The sequence below is a fragment of the Schistocerca gregaria genome, chromosome 1, assembly GCF_023897955.1.
Source record: "Schistocerca gregaria isolate iqSchGreg1 chromosome 1, iqSchGreg1.2, whole genome shotgun sequence".
NCBI classification, from domain to species: Eukaryota; Metazoa; Arthropoda; class Insecta; order Orthoptera; family Acrididae; genus Schistocerca; species Schistocerca gregaria.
In genome coordinates, this window is record NC_064920.1 from 1,075,836,331 (window position 1) to 1,075,858,239 (window position 21,909).

Sequence of the window (21,909 nt, forward strand, 5' to 3'; positions counted from 1 at the left end):
TGCTTGAATACTGCTCAGCAGTGTGGGATACGCACCAGATAGGGTTGACAGAAGAGAGAGAGAAGATCCAACGGAGAGCAGCGCGCTTCGTTACAGGATCATTTAGTAAACGCGAAAGCGTTACGGTGATGATAGATAAACTCCAGTGGAAGAATCTGCAGGAGAGACGCTCATTAGCTCGGTACGGGCTTTTGTTAAAGTTTCGAGAACATACATTCACCGAAGAGTCAAGCAGTATATTGCTCCCTGCTACGTATATCTCGCGAAGAGACCATGAGGATAAAATCAGAGAGATTAGAGCGCACACAGAAGCGTACCGACAATCCTTTCCACGAACAATACGAGACTGGAATAGAAGGGAGAACCGATAGAGGTACTCAAGGTACCCTCCACCACACACCGTCAGGTGGCTTGCGGAGTATGGATGTAGATGTAGATGTAGATGATTATGCAGATTGATGATGTCAGTTCTGACAAAGATTGCTTTGTAGGTAAAGATGACTGATGACAGAAATCCTATAATTGTGATGGTCTGGGTCAAAAACCATGGACAAAATCCTTCCCGTTGAGGAAAATCCGCTGTCGATAATACTTGCACGCGTTGCAGATCACAGAGATAGTAGAGGCTGCCAAGCAGGATACACATAATCGTACTTTTGGTTTACACTATGTTGCCGAGCCACTTTCTGGAACTTGTACTAGAGGACTCGCCTCCTCTGTATCCTGTAGAACGCGATTCTCCAAATTTCGTGTACGCTCAGTCCACCGCCTCCTGCACGTTCGTCTGTCTGAAAGGACCCGCGAGCACACATACGCCCAGAAAAAGCTTTAAATGTTATGTGATGTGTCTGGTGTCTGTGTGGGTACTTAATTTGGGACAGCCGTGCTGCCTCTTGACTGTTTTTAAACGCTTGGCCGTCAACAGACACACTCTCAGCTTGTTCCCAACATGGATATCAGATGATTTTGCATCTTACAGCTGGCTGCGTCAGTCAACACACAAGGAACACACGCCGTGTGCTCTTAGAAACTTTCATTCTTCAGCGCCATCTACTGCAGCAAAGATGCGTTTCCGGACTCACGTTCATAGGGTCTTTCTTCCTCCATTTGCAGTCTGGAATCCGTCCCTACAGTTTGATGGCTTTATTAATTTTCGCCCCGTATAATTACCTTGCCATGTGACGTGCCCGCAACACCAACATGTAGCATTTAGTGTCGTTGTGGACAGTAGCCATAACGTTTTTGCTCGTCAGTGTAGACTCTGAAACAAAGCGAACTATTGTACCCTTCTCACTTCATCAAGAGCTGATATTTGGACCAGCGCTTAAGATCAGACCTCTTCTCGTCAAGTAAATGGCACTCGATTGAATGTGGTGTATAGAATAAGTATGTCTGCATCTGAAGGTGTAGAGTAAGGGAAAAAAAGTGGTCATCGTCTCTTTCTGTTATGCAGTGTATCTGGTTTCATTTAACAGTAGTGCAAGGGTTTTTCCTAACTGGGTAGATTGAAACTGAAATAGAAGTAACAGCTCGAATGTTTGGGAAACTGACAACTCCTGTAAGAACAGTGTCATAACTTCATGATCCACCAAATCCCATCCGAATGGCGCCATTTAGTAAAAGTTGATACGGTGGCCGCTGCGTTCATGTGGTTCTGTGAGCATGATCGGAGAATCTTCAGGATTCTGTACCTCAATCTCAAAAAACGGAACCCTGGTAGGATCACTTTTTTGTCAGTTTGTCTGCTTGTTTTTCTGTCTGTCATACTGTTAAGACACCTTTTACTCTAGAACTGAGCTCTACGCTCCCTTGGATGACAGTAACATTTAAGCTTCTAAGTCAATACGATCAAAAGATACACCCATTTATGGCACATATTTCGATACTCGCAAACTCACTTATCAGAACCTGTAGGGTACTTCCTATTGACACGTATCGTGTAATACGATAAGAAGCGAAGTTTCACAGTTCAAGTAAAGAAAAAATCCGCAAAATGTTAATTTGTAATTATATCACACATAAAAGTTTTTCTTCCATATGTTGCTCACTTGTTTGTTCGTCCGTCTATTAAGTTCCCTCTTCATCGTGAACGGGTATCGGTGTCGGTTTAAAATTTATGAGAGGCTTCTAAGTTAATGAAATCAAAAGACAGACGTATGTCACTTATTTTGACTGATTCAACATAAATACGGATCTCAGCCGCAATTGGGCGCTGAATTAAATTCAGTGGCAAAAAACTAAACGTTACGCCGGACCAGAAGTCTAACCAAAACTTCTTGCTTTACGCTAGTGAGCACCTTACCCGCTTCAGCTATCCTCACATGCTTCCCATGCAAGCCAAAGTCCCAACTTGTCACACACTGTACATGTAGCGTCCACCATCCATTATCTTCACTGCCCATAGCTTTATCTGATTTCCGCGCAGGTGTTCGGACGTAGTGTGCAACACCACTGAAGTTATCATTACCATAGGAATACATATTTACTATTATACATGTGATGGCTGTTCTGTCGGACTTGTCTGGTAGAACAGACACGACACATTTAACAACATATTTTGACACTCGTAAACGCACTCATAAAAACCGATATAGGAATAACTTATCTAGGGTGATTCTGTTGCCCGTAACGATATCGTATTACACAATACACACTACGTTTGTATCAGGAACGGTATTCAGATAGGCGACAGACACTTAATAGATATAAGATCCCTCTCAGAGCTCGCAGGTTCGAATCCTGCCTCGGGCATGGATGTGTTTGATGTCCTTAGGTTAGTTAGGTTTTAGTAATTCTAAGTTCTAGGGGACTGATGATCTCAGATGTTATGTCCCATAGTACTCAGAGCCATTTGAACTATAAAAAATACGAGGATTGGTCAGAGTTACAAGATATTCTTGGACCAAGATACAGTTTAAGTCTGCCATACCTATCCAAGTGTCTCCCGTCTTCCATTGTGTAATTAGCGGTATAGTCATTCAGGTTTTGGATGTATCTGTCAATTTTTTACGTTTACATTACTTAATGTTCTGTAAATGATTCCGAAAAGTTGTTTATGCGGTGTATATCACCATCAGAAATAATGGTAAGGTTATTCTGTTTATAATACTTAATCTTACTTAAATGGTACAGAACTATTCTCTTACACAATGTGTCTCGCCACCGAAAACAACGAAACTAAGACGAGGTCTCAAAATGGAAGGTATGGAAGTTACACATTTCTGGTATATATGGCAATGAAAAGATTAATATTGTTAACGTGCAAAAGCAGTTTCATAAACAATATTTGTACACTTGGCCTAAGATATCTTCGTATACTTCACCAATTATTCTGTGACATTTGACAATGTGCTTCACATCTCAAAGCGAACTGGTCAACAACATTGTTCTGTCATGTGGGGTTGCATAAAACGACGGTGGTGGGGTTGGCTGAATCAACCTGCATATACGACAGTCCGTGTGGTCTAGCTTTAAGGTGCTCGTCAGGAAACTGAATGGTAGCTGAATGAATCTCGGTCGGACCACGGACTTTTCAGTCATTGTTTTAACCCATCTTTCACCTCTCAACGATGCGAGCAGTCACAAGAAACAACATGTGGTTCAGATTACACGTTAAACTGTAGGTTCTTTTTCCCCAGTTGGATAACTGGGGAAGGTTAGGGACACGCAAGTCACTGAAGTGGCCTCCAATAGAAAGACTTGCATCCGACCATTGAGCCACAAGAAATTACAATAATTATTATCTATATACATAATTAAGTTTGTACGGAACTCTCAGCGTGAGAGCTCTACTCCCACTTGTCCAGCTTTAGGGATCTGTAGCTCAATCGGTAAAAACGAAAACCTTATTTAGATTGCGCCAACTTCCACGACTCCTTTAGGCTCCACAAATGGGACGATTTTAGCACTATGCCGGGTTCAAATAGAATATTTCATTAACAATAACATGTCGCCCACATCGAGACACTCATCTTCCCAGTGACAGATTAGCCCTGCCTCAACTGTGAAATGGTAGCCCACGGATGTACAGCACTTTGTTCAACCCTGTGTAGCCTCAGAATTTCTTGGCTGGTACAGATGGCCGCGTTCACTTGATTCAGATGTGAACTGTGTGGCTGAAGGGAGTCCAGGATGTTGGTACACTCTGAAAGCTACTATATGTAGAGATAAGCACCATTTAATGCTCGTTTTGTTTTCAGAAAAACTCAGTCGTTGCCGAAACCTACACCTACACCGACACCGACATCTTCCGCCAACATTCTGCCAAACCCTGGTGTGTCTCGCGATGGTCAGGAGTACTCTATGTGCAGACAGAAACGCGGTGTGGCTATGATCTTTAGCCATGAGACCTTCGACGCTAGAGCATACGACGACGAGCTACACCAACTTCCGGATAGGAAGGGTACAAATATCGACAGAGACGCACTCCGCCACACTTTCGAAGACCTCGGCTTCGATGTCCGCTGTTTCGACGATCTGTGTTATTACCAAATAAATAACGAACTCAGAGGGGGTAAGTAAATGTCTCTTTGCCCCACAGATTAACGAATCTACTTCTAATCTAACTATATGCTCGGCATCACCTAGTTTATGGTACTGTAGTGTGGATCTCGCGTTAGTTCGTTAATTGCCTTGAAACGTTTGATCGCTGTGATGTAACAAAAATCTGATGCAAGGATCAACATATTTCTTGTAGCAGTTTCCGAGAGACTTGGGTAATTCATCATTATGTTCTCGTTAGCTGTGCTCACTGGTTATAGATGCGAAAACTGGATACGATGAGGAATTTGTCAGTAGGTTCGCAAAAAAATTGATTTTTGACAACATACTAGCCAAGGGGAAGGAAGAAATGATCCAATAATAGGAGAAGAAGGACTGGGGAAAATGAGACAAGGGGAAAGCCACCTGGCAAAATTTCGCATAAAGCATTTTTTAGTCGGTGCTAACACTTCGTTTAAGAATCATGAAAAGAAGTTGTATATAAGAAAGAGACTTGGAAACAATGAACATTTATTTACATAACAGTAAATAAATATTTTAAAAGTGGATTTTAAACTGCAAAACATATCCAGGTGAAGATGTGAACTTCGACCATAATATATTAGCTATGAACTGAAGATTATAATTAAAGAAACTGCAGGGCGTTACAAAATTAAAGAGACAGGACATGTATAAACTGAAAAAAGAAACCTGATTTTGTTGAGTGTTTTAAAGGGAGCGCTAGACAACGATTGACTGAAACGTGGAAAGGAATGCAATAGAAGACAAATGCGTAGCAGTCAGAGATGGAATACTGGAGGCAGCGGAGGATCAAGTAACCCAAAACACAGAGGGCCATAGAAGTCCGTAGCTAACACTCGAGATATTGAATTTAACCTATGAAAGGAAAAAAAATATATATAAAACTAGAGCAAAGAAACACGCAAAAGTAAATGTGAGATTGTCAGGTGCTTAATGGTAAAAAAGGAGTGGTTACAGGAGAAATGAACGCTGTAGAAGCATGAATAACTAGGTGAGGCAATATTAAACAAAGAAGGCTGAAATGTGGTAGGAATATACAAGGGCAACGAACCTGAAGGCAATATTGTAGAACAGAAAGAGCAAGTAGGTGTAGACGAGAAGGGAGCTATGGTACTACGAGAAGAATTTGACACAGCATTGAAAGAGCTAGTTTCGAAAGAAGGCTCCTGGAGTAAACGACATTCCTTCAGACTTACTGAGATCCTCTGGGTCAGCTAACCATGTCAAAACTCTTTCAACTTTCATGCAAGATATTTGAGAAAGGTGAAATACCCTCAAACTTCACGAGAAATGTAATAAATCGAATTCCAAAGAAGGCAATTGGTGACAGATGTGAATATTACGAAAACATCAGTACAATAATTGTGGTGGCAATATAATGACACGAATTATTTACAGAAGGAGGAAGAAATATAATCCAGTATCAAAGAAGATCAGTTTTGATTCCGGAGAAATGTAGGAAAGCACGAGGCAGTACAGACCCTACCACTTATCTGAGAAGACATGTTGAAGAAAGTGAACGTTTACGGAATTTTTAGATTTAGAGAAACCTTTTTACAATGGTTACTGGATTACACTCTTTGAATTTCTGAAGGGATTTGAATTTCTGGAGGGATACATTACAGGGAGCATAAGGCTGTCTACAACATCTACAGAACTCAGACTGCAATTGTGAGTCGAAGTGCATGAAGGGTGAGCAGTTTCTGAGAAAGAAGAGTCCAAGATTGAAGCCTATAACCCATGTTATTCAGTCTGTACAACGAACAGGCAGTAAAGAACTCAAAGGAGAACCGTGGAATGGGAATCGAAGTTCAGAGAGACGGTAAGCGACTTGGAAGTTCAGACACTCAAAGCGGTAGATGAGTTTAACTATTTGAGCAGCAAAGTAACTGTTGATGCCTAAAGACATAGAATATCATACATAGACTGATAATTGCAAGGAAAGCATTTCTGTAATTTTCTTTACGCTGAATATAAATTTAAATGCTTGCAAGGGTTCGCAGAAGGTATTTTATTGGGAGCGTAACATGTTGTAGAGAAGAAACATGGGCATCAAACAGTTCAGACAAAGGGAGAGCAACTGCAAGCGAATGTCGATGATTACACGGTGGAAGCTTGTCTATTATCTACTCGGTAGATAAGATTCTTATCCTCCTCCTAATGCGCGGTCTGCATAGGGAAAGGAATAACAAACTTTCATTGATGGTAGGATCATGTTCTACCCGACTCGGGAAAGGTCTCTAATGGACGTAGATTAACAAATCAACAAATGCGGATCAAAGACCGCTTTTATTTTAACAGTTTCTTCTGATTTCCACAAAACATCGCTCGTGACAGTTATTGATTTCTTAAAATACCATGTGGACCTAAGACACAAAGCCCTACACCCTACACGTAATACACACCGTACCAGACAGTGGCTAGCGAACGTAAGTGGCGCTGGTGGCACGACATTTTATTGGCGCACCGCTCCCCCCCCCCCCCCCCCCCAAAAAAGGGCGACCTGTGTACAACACTCACTGGCGCCCCTCCTCGGGGCCCGGGGTTCGACACAACACTTCATTTGCGCCCCCCTCCCCCCCCTCCTCCAGAAACACACGTACTATAACATACAGAATTTCGTAAGAAAAGACAGTGTAACAGGTGACAGGTGACATAATGCTGAAAAACATTGTATGGTAATGCTAATCATTACGACTTATCTTCATCGACGTGCAAGTCTCCGATAATTCATCCAACAGAAAGACTTGCTCCAGGAAGATGAACTATTCCACAGTGACTCTCAATGCAAGTAATCCAACCTAATCATATCATTTTTTGCAGTTTCTTCTCAATCATTCTGATGTTTCTGTTCTACGTTTTACTTTTTAAGGGCAAGCTAACGTTATTGGTATACGAATAAAATATATTGTTGTTATTAATTTATTAGGTACCGTGGTTTAACCATAAGGAAGGTGTAAATTCGGATAATTACATGAAAACAACCACAGGTGGCAGAGAGGTTCAGGGAGAGCATTAGGGTACAATTGACGACAATGGGGAAAGAAATACAATAGAAGAAGAATGGGTAGCTCTGAGAGATGAAATAGTGAAGGCAGCAGAGGATCAAATAGGTAAAATACGAGGGCTCGTAGAAATCCTTGGGTAACACAAGACATACTGAATTTAATTGATAAAAGGAGAAAATATAAAAAATGAAGTAAATGAAGCAGACAAAAAGGAATACAAACAACTCAAAAATGAGATCGACGCCGACCGAGGTGGCCGAGCGGTTCTAGGCGCTTCAGTCCGGAACCGCACTGCTGCTACGGTCGCAGGTTCGAATCCTGCCTCTGGCATGGATGTGTGTGATGTCCTTATGTTAGTTAGGTATAAGTAGTTCTATGTTCTAGGGGACTGATGACCTCAGATGTTAAGTCCCATAGTGCTCAGAGCCATTTGAACCATTTGAATGAGATCGACAGGAAGTGCAAAATGGCCAACCAGGTATGGCTAGAGGACAAATTTAAGGATGTAGAGGTATGTATCACTAGGTTCGAAATGGTTCAAATGGCTCTGAGCACTATGGGACTTAATTCTGAGGTCATCAGTCCCCTAGAACTTAGAACTAATTAAACATAACTAACCTAAGGACATCACACACACCCATGCCCGAGGCAGGATTCGAACCAACGACAGTAGCGGTCGCGCGGTTCCAGACTGTAGCGCCGGCTATATCACTAGGGGTGAGATAGATACTGCCTACAGGAAAATTAAAGAGACCTTTGGAGAAAAGAGAACCACTTGCATATAAAGAGTTCAGATGGAAAACCAGTTCTAAGCAATGATGGGAAAGCAGAAAGGTGGAAGGAGGTCTCTACAAGGGCGGTGTACTGGAGGGCAATAATATGGAAATGGAAGGGGATGTAGGTGAATATGAAATGGGAGATGTGGTACTGCGTGACGAGTTGGTCAGGACACTGAAAGACGTGTGAGTCAATACTAACCCTACGACTTATCTTAGAAGATAGATTAAGGAAAGTCGAACCTACGTTTCCAGCATTTTTAGACCTAGAGAAAGCTTTTAACAGTGTTGACTGGACCATTCTCTTTCAAATTCTGAAGATGGTAGGTGTCAAATACAGGGAGCGAAAGGCTATTTACAATTTGTCCAGAAACCAGATAGCAGTTATAAGAGTCGAGGGGCATGAAAGGGAAGCAGCGGTTGGGAAGAGAGTGAGACAGGGTTGTAGCCTATCCGCGATGCTATTCAATCTCTGTATTGAGCAAGCAGTGAAGGAAACAAAAGAAAAATTTGGAGTAGGAATTAAAATCCATGGAGAAGAAATAACAACTCTGAGGTTTGCCGATGGCATTGTAATTCTATTAGAGGCAGGAAAGTACCTGGAAGAGCAGTTGAACGCAATGGACAGTGTCGTGAAAGGAGGATATAAGACGTACATAAAAAAAATCAAAACGAGGATAATGGAATATAGTCGAGTTAAATCAGGTGATGCTGAGGGAATTAGATTAGGAAATGAGATGCTTAAAGTAGTAAATGAGTATTGCTATTTGAGGAGCAAAATAACTGATGATGGGGATATAAAATGTAGACTGGCAATGGCAAGAAAGCGTTTCTGAAAAAAAGAAATTTGTTAACATCGAGTACAGATTTAAGTGTCAGGAAGACCCTTCTAAAAGTATTTGTATGGAGTGTAGACATGCATTGTCAGTGAAACATGGACGATAGATAGTTCAGACAAGAAGAGGATAGAGGTTTTCGAAATGCGGTACCACAGAAGAATGCTGGTGACAAGATGGATTGATGACGTAACTAATGAGAAGGTACTGAATAGAAATGGGGAGAAGAGGAATTAGTTGCACAACTTAACTAAAAGAAGGGCTCGGTTGGTAGGACATGTTCTGAGGCATCAAGGGATCACCATATTAGTATTGGTGGGCTGCGTGGAGGGTAAAAATCGTAGGAGAAGACCAAGAGATGAATACACTAAGCAAATTCAGAAGGATGTAGGTTGCAGTAGGTAGTACCCTTTCACACGATAGGGTAGAATGGAGAGCTGCATCAAACCAGTCTCTGGAATGAAGACCACAACAACAACAACAACAACATGCAAATGGTGGCTTTCACATTGATATTAAGGATATAAAATTATATTCCTTGCACATATAATGAAATATGCGTAGCATTTAGGTGATGAAGTAAACTACCTAAAAACATTGAGTGGATATCTGTCACTAGATGAAGATACAATAGCCGGCCGCGGTGGTCTCGCGGTTCTAGCCGCGCAGTCCGGAACTGTGCGACTGCTACGGTCGCAGGTTCGAATCCTGCCTCGGGCAAGGATGTGTGTGATGTCCTTAGGTTAGTTAGGTTTAAGTAGTTCTAAGTTCTAGGGGACTGATGACCATAGCAGTTTAGTCCCATAGTGCTCAGAGCCATTTGAACCATTTTTTTTTTTTTGAAGATACAATAGGTTTTGCGTACTTCCTGCCAATTTTTGTTCTTAAGGCAAGATAGTTTCTCACACCTACCGAATTAACTACATCAAAATGAGAACTGTAGAATCTTTCTCTCTCCTCAATGGCGTATGCAGGGGGTTATTTAAAATACTGCACCCCCCCCCCCCCCCAGAAGGTATTAAAATCCAAGTTTAAAGCTATAATTGAAATCATACGATCTAATTACTTCTCTAAATTCATAAATGTTTACTTCGAAATTGGAATAGTTTATAGGTACCAATAAAGTTCTACCAAATTAGGGAAACAGAAAAAAATAAACAGTATGCATTGAGTGGCTATCTGTCAGTAGATGAAGATACAATAGGTTTTGCCTACTTCCTGCCAATTTTTGTTCTTAAGGTATTTATTTTAAATCTTCTGGATATTGTTTTTGCAAGTTGTTCGATTACATGGTGGAAAATTACATTTATCTTTCTTTCAGTTGATACAATTGCAAGGTTACTAAACTATTCTTTGATCATAGTCTATCTTTGGTAGGTCTTTATTAGCTTTAGTGTGGAAAAAACTTCTTCACAAGTAGCATATGAAACAGTGATTTGCTAAAAAAGTTGTTATGCTACAAAAATGTTTTTTCACACTTTTGCATCTTCCACTTAATTGTCCAGCTTAATAATTCTAAAGTTATTCATACAAAAATATTCTCTTCAAGATGAATGTCTTAAAATAAAGGACTGTGGCGTCTAATACAATGTACTTCATCAATCATAGTTGAAGCATTCAATTCGGAATGTTTGTCACACAAATCGTGATTATTTTGAACAATGAATTAATTTTTTTCTGCATCGAATAGTATTTGAATTTGAACGAAATCAAATAGCTCGTGAAGTATATTCATTTGTAACGTATTTCTTTAAATTCTGGTGTTAGTTGATCTACTGCTTCAAACTATTACCAACTGGATTCTTGAATTAAATTTAAGCTAGAGTTGATACTTTTCTCACCAGACATTTTCTTTCGTCTTCCGATTCTTCTTTCTGTTGAAATATCAGACATACTGCGTGTCTCCATTAGTCTCTCAGCTGCTTTCGTGATCAATCAGCGTGCACATGTAGAGATTCATACTTTTAACTCCACTTTGTGTCACAGAATCGCTTCACATTAACTGGAACGTGGTGTTTAGGAAAATCATAACTCCATGTAGAGCTTGAGAAAAATGTGTGTACATTTTGCACAGTGCCAAAAAATGTCTCCGGTTTTATTCCAACAGTGACTGCATGTACTCCAGCTAGATTGAGTGTGTGACTGAACATGAAACAAACACTGCATAGAGATTTACATCCTAAATACATCTCTGAACACCACTAATGTGTCCAGCTATGGTCACAGTATTTTAATATCCTTCTCCATAGCAGTACTCCACTTTTAGACCATCTCCTTGCAACTTGTCACAAACGTGTTGTGTAATTTCATTAGCTGATTTCCCATACAACAGAATGAAGTCAACAAATGATTCCTGTACTGTGACTTCTGAATACTCAATATGTACACAACGAATTACTTGAAACATTTGGTCGTATTATATGAACGTGTGGCGTATGTCCTTTCGGACATACGTGAGAGAACAGACACCACGCAGAATCTGCAGTTGTTATACCTGTTATACCTAGTCCCAACAGGGAATCATATAGCGCTCGTAGCAAAAAGGGCTCCGAAACTATTACCTGAAAGGCTCCTTCATGATACTAAGAAGAGGGAGATTGAGTTAATAATTAAATCACTAAAGACCAAGAACTCTCATGGATATGACGGGGTATCTAGCAGAATACTGAAGAACTGTTTTATGTATGTTAGCTCAGTACTTAGCCATATCTGTAACTTTTCCTTTAGGAGTGGTCGGTTTCCTGACCGACTAAAGTACTCGATAGTGAAGAAACTTCATAAAAATGGAGGCAGGGATAATGTTGACAATTATAGACCTATTTCTATGCCATCGGTGTTTGCTAAAGTTATCGAGAAGGTTGTATATACAAGGTTACTGGAGCATTTAAATTCACACAATTTGCTGTCAAATGTACAGTTTGGTTTAAGAAATGGTTTAACAACTAAAAATGCTATATTCTCTTTTCTCTGTGAGGTTTTGGACGGATGTTTTTTTTATTTAACGAAGGCTTTTGACTGTGCTGATCATAAGATATTACTGCAGAAGTTGGACCATTATAGAGTAAGGGGAGTAGCTTACAATTAGTTCGCCTCTTACTTTAAGAACAGAAAGCAGAAGGTAATTTTCCGCAATATTGAGAGTGGTAGTGATGTTCAGTCCCAATGGGACACTGTTAAGTGGGGCATTCCCCAAGGGTCGGTGCTGGGGCCACTCCTGTTTCTTATTTATATAAATGATATGCCTTCTAGTATTACAGGTGATTCAAAAATATTTCTGTTCCCTGATGACACCAGCTTGGTAGTGAAGGATCTTGTGTGTAATATTGAAACATATTCAAATTATTGTTGTTGTTGTGGTCTTCAGTCCTGTGACTGGTTTGATGCAGCTCTCCATGCTACTCTATTCTGTGCAAGCTGCTTCATCTCCCAATACCTACTGCAGCCTACATCCTTCTGAATCTGCTTAGTGTATCCATCTCTTTGTCTCCCTCTACGATTTTTACCCTCCACGCTGCCCTCCAATACTAAATTGGTGATCCCTTGATGCCTCAGAACATGTCCTACCAACCGATCCCTTCTTCTGGTCAAGTTGTGCCACAGACACCTCCCCAGTTCTGTTCAATACCTCCTCATTAGTAATGTGATCTACCAATCTAATCTTCAGCATTCTTCTGTAGTACCACATTTCGAAAGCTTGTATTCTCTTCTTCTCCAAACTATTTATCGTCCACGTTTCACTTCCATACATGGCTACACTCCATACAAATACTTTCAGAAACGACTTCCTGACACTTAAATCTATACTCGATGTTAACAAATTTCTCTTGTTCAGAAACGCTTTCCTTGCCATTGCCAGTCTACATTTTATATCCTCTTTACATCGACCATCATCAGTTATTTTGCTCCCCAAATAGCAAAACTCCTATACTACTTTAAGTGTCTCATTTCCTAATCTAATTCCCTCAGCATCACCCGACTTAATTAGACTATATTAAATTATCCTCGTTTTGCTTTTGTTGATGTTCGTCCTATATCCTCCCTTCAAGACACTATCCATTCCCTTCAACTGCTCTTCTAAGTCGGTTGTTGTCTCTTACAGAATTACAATGTCATCGGCGAACGTCAAAGTTTTTATTTCTTCTCCATGGATTTTAATGCCTACTCCGAATTTTTCTTTTGTTTCCTTCACTGCTTGCTCAATATACAGATTGAATAACATCAAGAAAAGGCTACAACCCTGTCTCACTCCCTTCCCAACCACTGCTTCCCTTTCATGTCAAATAGTGTAGTTCATGAAATAAGTTCGTGGCTTGTGGAAAATAATTTGATGCTAAATCACAGTAAGACTCATTTTTTATAGTTTCGAACTCACAATTCAATAAGAACTGATATTTTGATAAGACAGAATGGGTATATTATAAAAGAGACGGAACAGTTCAAGTTCCTAGGCGTTCTGATAGATAGTAAGCTGTTGTGGGAAGCCCATGTTCAGGATCCTTTTCAGAAACTAAATGCTGCTTTATTTACCATTAGAACAGTATCTGAAATAAGTGACATTTCAACACGAAAAGTAGTCTACTTCGCATATTTTCATATGCTGATGTCATATGGTATTATTATTTTTTGGGTAATTCTTCTGATTCAAAAAGGGTATTTTTGGCTCAAAAACGGGCTGTTCGAGCTACATGTGGTGTAAGTTCGAGAACCTCTTGTCGATCCCTATTCAATAGTCTGGGAATTCTGACATTGCCCTCACAGTATATATTTTCTTTAATTTCGTTTGTTCTTAGCAAAATTAGCTTATTCCCAAAAGTTAGCAGCTTTCACTCAGTTAATACTAGGCAGAAATCAAATCTGCATGTGGAATGCACTTCCTTGACTCTTGTGCGGAAAGGAGTGCACTATTCCGCTGCATCCATTTTCAATAAGCTACCACAAGAACTCAAAAATCTTAGCAGTAGCCCAAACGCTTTTATGTCTAAAATGAAGAATTTCCTCATGGCTCACTCCTTATATTCTGTCGAGGAGCTCCTGGAAGAGCTGAAAAATTAAGCAAATTCCAATGTTGCATTGTTGATTTTCTTTATTTAAACTTACGAATTGTCGACTGAATACGTTTCTTGTATTTCGTTTTATGTGTTTCTACTGTCGTGTTATAATTTCATGTATTGACTTGTTGCGTGACCATGGAGACGTCTCCTTAATTTGGTCCCACGGAACAATAAATAAATAAATGTAAATTGAAGGTGGAGAGGAGAAGAGATCACTGGTGTTAGCTGCATCGGGACGCTACGCGGAATCAGCAGCGCTGAGTGAAAATGCGTAACGGCCTGGGATTCGAACTTGGGACTTCCTGCTTACGAAGGAGGTGCGGAAACCACTGCGCCATCCGCGACACAGCGATATCGCAACTGCACGGACTATCTCTGCGTGCCTCACGGACGATTCACAATCCCATCGAACACCACCTACCCGCTGTCCCTGATCATCCTACCCGCTGTCCCTGATCATTTCCTCCTTGTTCGCTCTCTGAGATTCCCACAGGAGACCGGACGCATTTGTGCATCGCACTGAAGAAGGTGGATCCATTGCACAGCTAGGCCAATCAGTGTCCGAAAAAACAGGCACCGTGCTTTCATATGATTTGATTGGCCTAGCTGTGAAATGGATTCACCTTCTTCACTGCGGGTGCACACTTACGTCCGACCTCATGCGGGAATCTCAGACATGGAGCACGGAGAAAATGAACAGGGAGAGGGGATAGGTGGCACTCGATGGGAATGTGAATCGGCCGAGTGGCACGCAGAGATAGTCCGCGCAGTTGCGATAACGCTGTGTCCTGGATGGTGCAATGGCTACCGCACCTGCCTAGCAAGCAGGAGATTTCGGGTTCGATTTCTGGTCCCGTACACATTTTCACTCGTCGCCGCTGATTCCGCGTAAGGTCCCGAAGCAGCTGATAGTAGTGATAGTTTTCCTTTCCTTTCATCCCCTCTCCACCTTAAACTTGTTCGATATGCGATAAAGTGTGCTGGCACAAACGATGGAGAAACAGACTTAGAAATTTTCTTAAATACCTGTATTCTGACGTGATCACCGCGTATTTTATTAATTCATTTTGGCTTCGTGGAGAAAGATAAGACGTAATACAGCCGTCTGTTTGCTGAATATTGAGTAGATGATGATTCGCAATTGAATCATATTTTACACATAGCTTGAGAGTTTCAAGCAAATTTCCGCCCTTATCACTTGTAGACAGAACTTCTATTCGACTAGCGACAGTAACGATTGTCTCGCTAAATAAATGTAAAATCAAGAATTATTGTTTAGCAGCTTTTCATTTCTCGAATGACTTATATTATGCTAATGGAACTACGCTATCAATTGTTTCACATTTCTGTAGTCGAATTTCAATCTCTTTCCAGTTTTCAATGTTTCAACACGATAATAACTTTCCCCTGATCTAATACTCTGAGATTCAGCTTTTCCATTTCTTAAAATCATGTGTCAGTACAAAACACCTCTTTATTTCGTTAAGCTGGGGTTGGGTTGTTTGGGGGAAAGAGACCAAACTGCGAGGTCATCGGTCTCATCGGATTGGAGAAGGAAGTCGGCCGTGCCCTTTCAAAGGAACCATCCCGGCATTTGCCTGGAGCGATTTAGCGAAATCACGGAAAACCTAAATCAGGATGGCCGGACGCGGGATTGAACCGTCGTCCTCCCGAATACGAGTCCAGTGTGCTAACCACTGCGCCACCTCGCTCGGTTTTTGTTAAGTATTCAAGGAAAGCAATATACACCGTGTTCTGAAATTTCCGTTACAAACTTCTGAGACTTGTAGAGAGGAGTGAGTACGTAATATTTTCAACAGAAACTCACATCCAGAAACGTACCGTTTTCGCTCTACGACGGTTTCATTTCGGATGTGTAACGCGTCCACGACTGCTGCGGGAAAGAGAAAAATTTCAGAGTTGCTTGTCCTGGTATGCAGCAGGGTGGTAATATTTAAGTGTTTACACAAACAAAATGCTTAAGTAATAAATGAACGTTTCGTTATGTTTCTTTTCGAACTGATACTTAATAATGTGCTGCGTCACGCCTAATTCAGTTCCTCAAACAGAAGTGGATGAGTTGAAGATCTGAAATGAAACCATCATAGAACTGAAATGGAACATTTACGGACGTGGATACCTATTCAAAATATTATGTACTCACTCCTCTCTACAAGCCGTAGAAGTCTCTAACGGGAATTTCCGAACACCCTGTACAGTAAATTTCACAGAAGAAGACAACAACCATGCCCATAAACTCTCTCGCCATTTTTTAACTTCATATAAAAACAAAACCTTAGAAAATTATCTGCCAGTATTAACTGCTGGAAAATTGCATCTTTTCCCAGTAGTTTACACGTCCATATTTTACAAACTTCATTTTTCAAAATCTCGCTTTCTTTTTCTGGCCAATAAATAACACCAATGCAAACATTCAGTCGGAACTGTTCCCGCAGAATGATTTTCTACACAGACGTTCAAGCATTTTCGGGAAAAGTTACCTCTGCCTTTACTGAAGAGAGTGAACAGCTTACGGTCTCTAGATTTGATGAACGTTTAAATTCTGGTGTACTTACAGAGCAGGTTCAAATTCAAATGGCTCTGAGCACTATGAGACTTAACTTCTAAGGTCTTCAGTCCCCTAGAACTTAGAACTACTTAAACCTAACTAACCTAACGACATCACACACATCGATGCCCGAGGCAGGATTCGAACCTGCGTCCGTAGCGGTTGCGTGGTTCCAGACTGTAGCGCCTAGAACCGCTCGGCCGGCATCAGAGCAGGTGCCAACAGCTGTTTTCACGACAAATCTGTCAAGACTTCCAGCTAGTTTAGCAAGCTGCTCCTCTTCTGTTACTCGTCTTTTCCTGCATGCAACACCAGATTCCTTTCTTCTTTTCTTTTTTAGAAATGTCTGTGAAATCTTATGACATTTAACCGCTAAGGTCATCAGTCCCTAAGCTTACACAGTACTTAACCTAAATTATCCTAACGACAAACACATACACCCATGCCCGAGGGAGGACTCGAACCTCCGCCGGGACCAGCCGCACAGTCCATGACTGTTGCGCCTCAGACCGCTCGGCTAATCCCATGCGGCGATTACTTTCTTAAATACTTTATGTACAGGATATATTTTTAAAAAATATTATAAGAGAACTGTTATTTCCGAACGGAAACTCAACAACGGAGCGTGAAGCAAGCAAAAGCACTTGTCTTGCGGCGCTATCGAAAGCGGGCTACTCCGACCTATCGGAGATCTCACGACAGAATACACAAAATAATAATTGCTGAAGAACATTAACATAGGACATCGATTATTAAGCGAACTATGTGCAAGCCCTGAAATATCGTATTTTATTTTATGGTAAAAACTGTAAGTTACAATGTTTGTTTTTGCGCCGCTGAAAATTTTGCGCTTGAGGCTTCCTCTCTACGACACACCTCACCTCCCCCCCCCCCCCCCAACTCCCCCTCTCCCTTCGGCACAGCAGGGTTCGTGGACACATTTCTGCTGACGCCCACGACAACCGTATATAATTTCGAAAACTTATCGAAATTCCACGCATAAAGGTAAATAATTCAGTACAGTGAGACAAAATTGGGGCATGGGAGGTACAACTACACATCTCAGATAAATAATGAGGAGGTCCAAAACGGGATAAGGGAGAAAAATATGGTACAAAAAGAAAAGATTGATTGATAGGACACACCTTGAGGCAACAAGGAACGATTATTTTGTAGCGAGTGGAAGTGTGCGGGTAACAATTATATATGTAGACAGAGGCTTGACTCCTGTAAGGGTATTCAAACGCTACTAGGTTGCAGTAGCTGTGTGTAGAGATGAACGAGCTTGCACAGAATATACTAGCACGGAACGCTGCATCAAGCCAGTCTTTCGACGAAGACTGTAATGCCGACAACTGGCCATCTACAGTTATTGGGTTTAGTGCAACCTTGTAGGAAATGAGGACGGTCATGCAGTAGGCCAGCTCTCAATTATCTGTGACATGATTAATTAAACAGACGTCAAACGGGATCTACATCGAATGCTTGTCGAGAACGCACTATGTTTCTTCTCCCTCTCCCCAAAGATCCTCTCTCGCCAGACAGAGACGTTTGGGAATATCCGAACAGAGCTCCCGCGAGGAGTGTGGAGTACTGTCGGACGTGATGGTCAGTGGGTATCGGCGAGCAAGATGAGCATGAGTGGTCGTCTCGTAGCTGGTGCTGTGTGGGCACGACCAGACCGTTGCTCGTGTGACTTGCGTACGGTACATGCGGTACTGTGCCATATATTGCGGTGGGTCTCTGGCATGGCCATTCGTGACTCACACAGTTGGATGGATGGAAGAGCTGACGGCAGAAGCTCGTCGAATTTCGGCCCAACTCGCATCAAATCCAGAAGTGACGCAGGCATTTTGTGCTGGTCGTCGTCTTCAGTGCGTGGCATGTCAATGTCTGGGTGAGTTGGAGTGGAGTCATCCTGGGGTCAGTGGGATGGTCATAGGTTTTCCGTGCATTAAAATTTCAGATGCCTGTGGACCACTTTGAGCATCCTGTGTGGATCTGAGTAAGGGGGCTGCAGAGCTGATCGCACTGCGTCGTCTCGCAACATGGCACAGTCGAAAGAGGCGAGGGCCTTGCGCAGAAACAGTGTTAGGGTCGAATGAGTTGAGGGGCGAAATGTGTGTATTCCTGAACATAATGCACTAGTGTAAGCAAGTCTGCAACCAGGACAAGTGACTCATTGTAGAACTCTTCTGCTAGAGACGCCCCTAGGGTCCTTGTACGCTGAGCAAGACCCATGGGAGCATCTCAGTCCAGGAAATGTGGCACATCAAAACTGCCTTCTTATTCCTGTATCACCTCACCATTACTGTTCAGGTGATATGCAATAGTCCATATGTAGGTTGTTGCACAGAGGGCGTTGAATAGGACCAATTCAATTGACGGCCCTTATTAATGGTGACCAGTTTTGGGAGTGCCCAAGTGGGTGATCCATATCTCGGCAGATGCAAGTGTGGTTGTTTCTGCTGTGGGTATGGCTTCTACTCACTGTGATGTCCTGTCTGTCATAGATAGGAGGTATGGAAATTCATCCAATTCCAGCAGGGGTCCAATGATGTGAAGATGGAGTTGCTGGAACTGAGTCTTCAAGGTGGGTAAGCGTATGACTTGAGGCTGGACGTGACTGCTTGTATTTCTGTGTTGGAATATGAGACAGCTTTGCGCCCAAGGTGACAGTCTCATTTGCTGTTCACTCTTATGAACCTGTCTGTCACTACCCTCAGTGTTGTATTGATGCCAGGGTAACTCAGTTTGTAAAACCACTCGAATATTTCGTGGCACATTGCGGAACTAGCGATCGTGGTCTGTTTTGTGGAATGTCACAGAGCAGAGTTGGGTGAGACATGGGAAGAGACCGATGTTTGATACTGAGGTTTGTATCATGGTTGTTGTAGATGTTACCGATGCTTGGGTCATTTGTTTGTTTGGCTGCCATGTGCTCATAGTTGTACTGGAGAGAGACTACATAGATTCTTGAATGGTAGTCCAGGAACACATTGACAGCACGATGGACCTGATGTATGTTGGTGTTATACGGCGCCATAAGATCTGAATGGCTGAGTCGTCATGCACTGGAATTCTGAGACGGGTCTCTGATAGCGTCCAGCAGATGTTTGTGATCTGAATACATGGTCACTTTATGGCTTTCTATATCGTTGCAGAAGTACGTGACAGTGCATATACCATGAGGATCTTATAGTCGAAAGCTGACCATGTTGACTCTGAGGGGGATAGTTTCCTCGAGAAAAGCCAATCCTAGGCGCTAAAGTCTGGAACCGCGCGACCGCTACGGTCGCAGGTTCGAATTCTGCTTTGGGCATGGATGTGTGTGATGTCTTTAGGTTAGTTAGGTTTAAGTAGTTCTAAGTTCTAGGGGACTGATGACCTCCTAAGTTAAGTCCCATAGTGCTCAGAACAATATGAACCATAGCCAAAGCTGTTGGGGCATCCCATCTACAACCTGATGAAGCACAGCCTCCACCACAGTGTCACTTTCGTCAGTTGTGAGGGTGAGCTGTACTTTGTGGTTGGGGTCTGTCAAAGTAATGTGCTAGACAGTTCTTACAAAACCCCATGGAATGCTTGTGTCTTCTGCACAGTCCATGCGACGTTCTCTTTGCCGTGTTTATCTTTGTCTGCTAATTTTTTCATGAGAGGCGATTGTAATGTGCTTGCACCAGGGAAGTGCCGCTCGTAGAAGTTAAGGAGTCTAAGGAATTGGCGCAGGCCATGGAAAGTTTCTGGAAGTGGAAAGTTTTTTACCATCTCCAAGCACTACACTGTTGTTTTAATACCCTACGTATTAGTGGTATAGAAGTTAAGGAATCGAAGGAATCAACGCAGGTCATGGAAATTTTCTCAGAGTAGAAAGTTTTTACCATCTACATGCATTGCACTGTCCGCTTGATGCATTATCCATTGAGCATATGGCCTAAGAACATCACCTCCATTTATCGAACTTGCGACTTTGATTCATTTGTGGAAATGGGAAATTCATAACCTCAGGAATTTCAGGAAAGGAACAAAATGTTCAAGTGTGTGTGAAGTCTTATGGGACTTAACTGCTAAGGTCTTCAGTCCCTAAGCTTACACACTACTTAACCTAAATTATCCTAAGGACATACACACACACCCATGCCCGAGGAAGGACTCGAACATCCGCCGGGACCAGCCGCACAGTGCATGACTGCAGCGCCTAAGACCGCTGGGCTAATCCCGCGCGGCTCAGTAAAGGAACCAAATGCCACGACTGGACCCCAGGGGAATTGTCTCAACAACATTCATCGTTCTACAAAAATACATATAGAACTTTTTTACACTAACCAACAAATTGCAGAAATAAATTAGACAGAGTAAATAATTAAAATAATTTTAAAAGGGTCCTAATAACACTTAGCTGGACTAAACTTGGTAATAAAGAAAACCCTAAAAGCATCTAAACATTGTGAAGAAATACCGCTCTCCTTTAAACTAAAGCCAGAAGCATGAATTCGTTACACTAATTGGAATTAAGTCAAGAATTTTTTTTCAGTCCTTAGCAAAAGAAAATTACTGCTCTGAACTCCTGAGTGAGATTATTTGTGCTTTCTTCTTCTGTGAGATATAACAGAAGACAATATTTGTTACATGAGATTACCCGATATACAGAGCAAAAGACCATAAAAATAATTTTTGCCACCACTTCTAATCTCCGCCAGGCTTTCAAAGTATTGTGTTGGCGAAAGAAAGAAAGAAGTATTGTGTTACTACAGGAGGCCAAAATGTACGCGTTTTAGCTCACGCAGGCTGGCGTGAGGAGGGAAGAACTATACTGACTTGAGGTCTGGAACATGACAAGGAATTAGAATTCAGAAAGCGGACGGAGCTAGTTTGATACTTAACTTTATTCCATTAATGATGCACATCGCTCTTGACGGTACATGGTTCACAATATTATCTGTTCAGGATACATTCATAGTAACTGAATATGGCGCCTTGCTAGGTCGTAGCAAACAACGTACCTGAAGGCTATGCTAAACTGTAGTCTCTGCAAATGAGAGCGTGTGTAGACAGTGAACCATCGCTAGCAAAGTCGGCTGTACAACTGGGGCGAGTGCTAGGGGAGTCTCTCTAGACCTGCCGTGTGGCGGCGCTCGGTCTGCAATC

At 41.8% G+C, this 21,909-nt stretch overlaps 1 protein-coding gene across 5 annotated transcripts in view; it reads left to right on the forward strand.

Moving 5' to 3' along the window:
* Positions 1 to 21,909, forward strand: part of LOC126281688 (caspase-1-like) — a 210,537-nt gene that overhangs the window by 51,016 nt on the left and 137,612 nt on the right. For all 5 annotated transcript variants that reach the window (XM_049980857.1, XM_049980879.1, XM_049980874.1 and 2 more), the window contains one exon: positions 4,200 to 4,513. In XM_049980857.1, the coding sequence (XP_049836814.1) occupies positions 4,200 to 4,513 (314 nt within the window). The remainder of the gene's footprint in view (positions 1 to 4,199; positions 4,514 to 21,909) is intronic.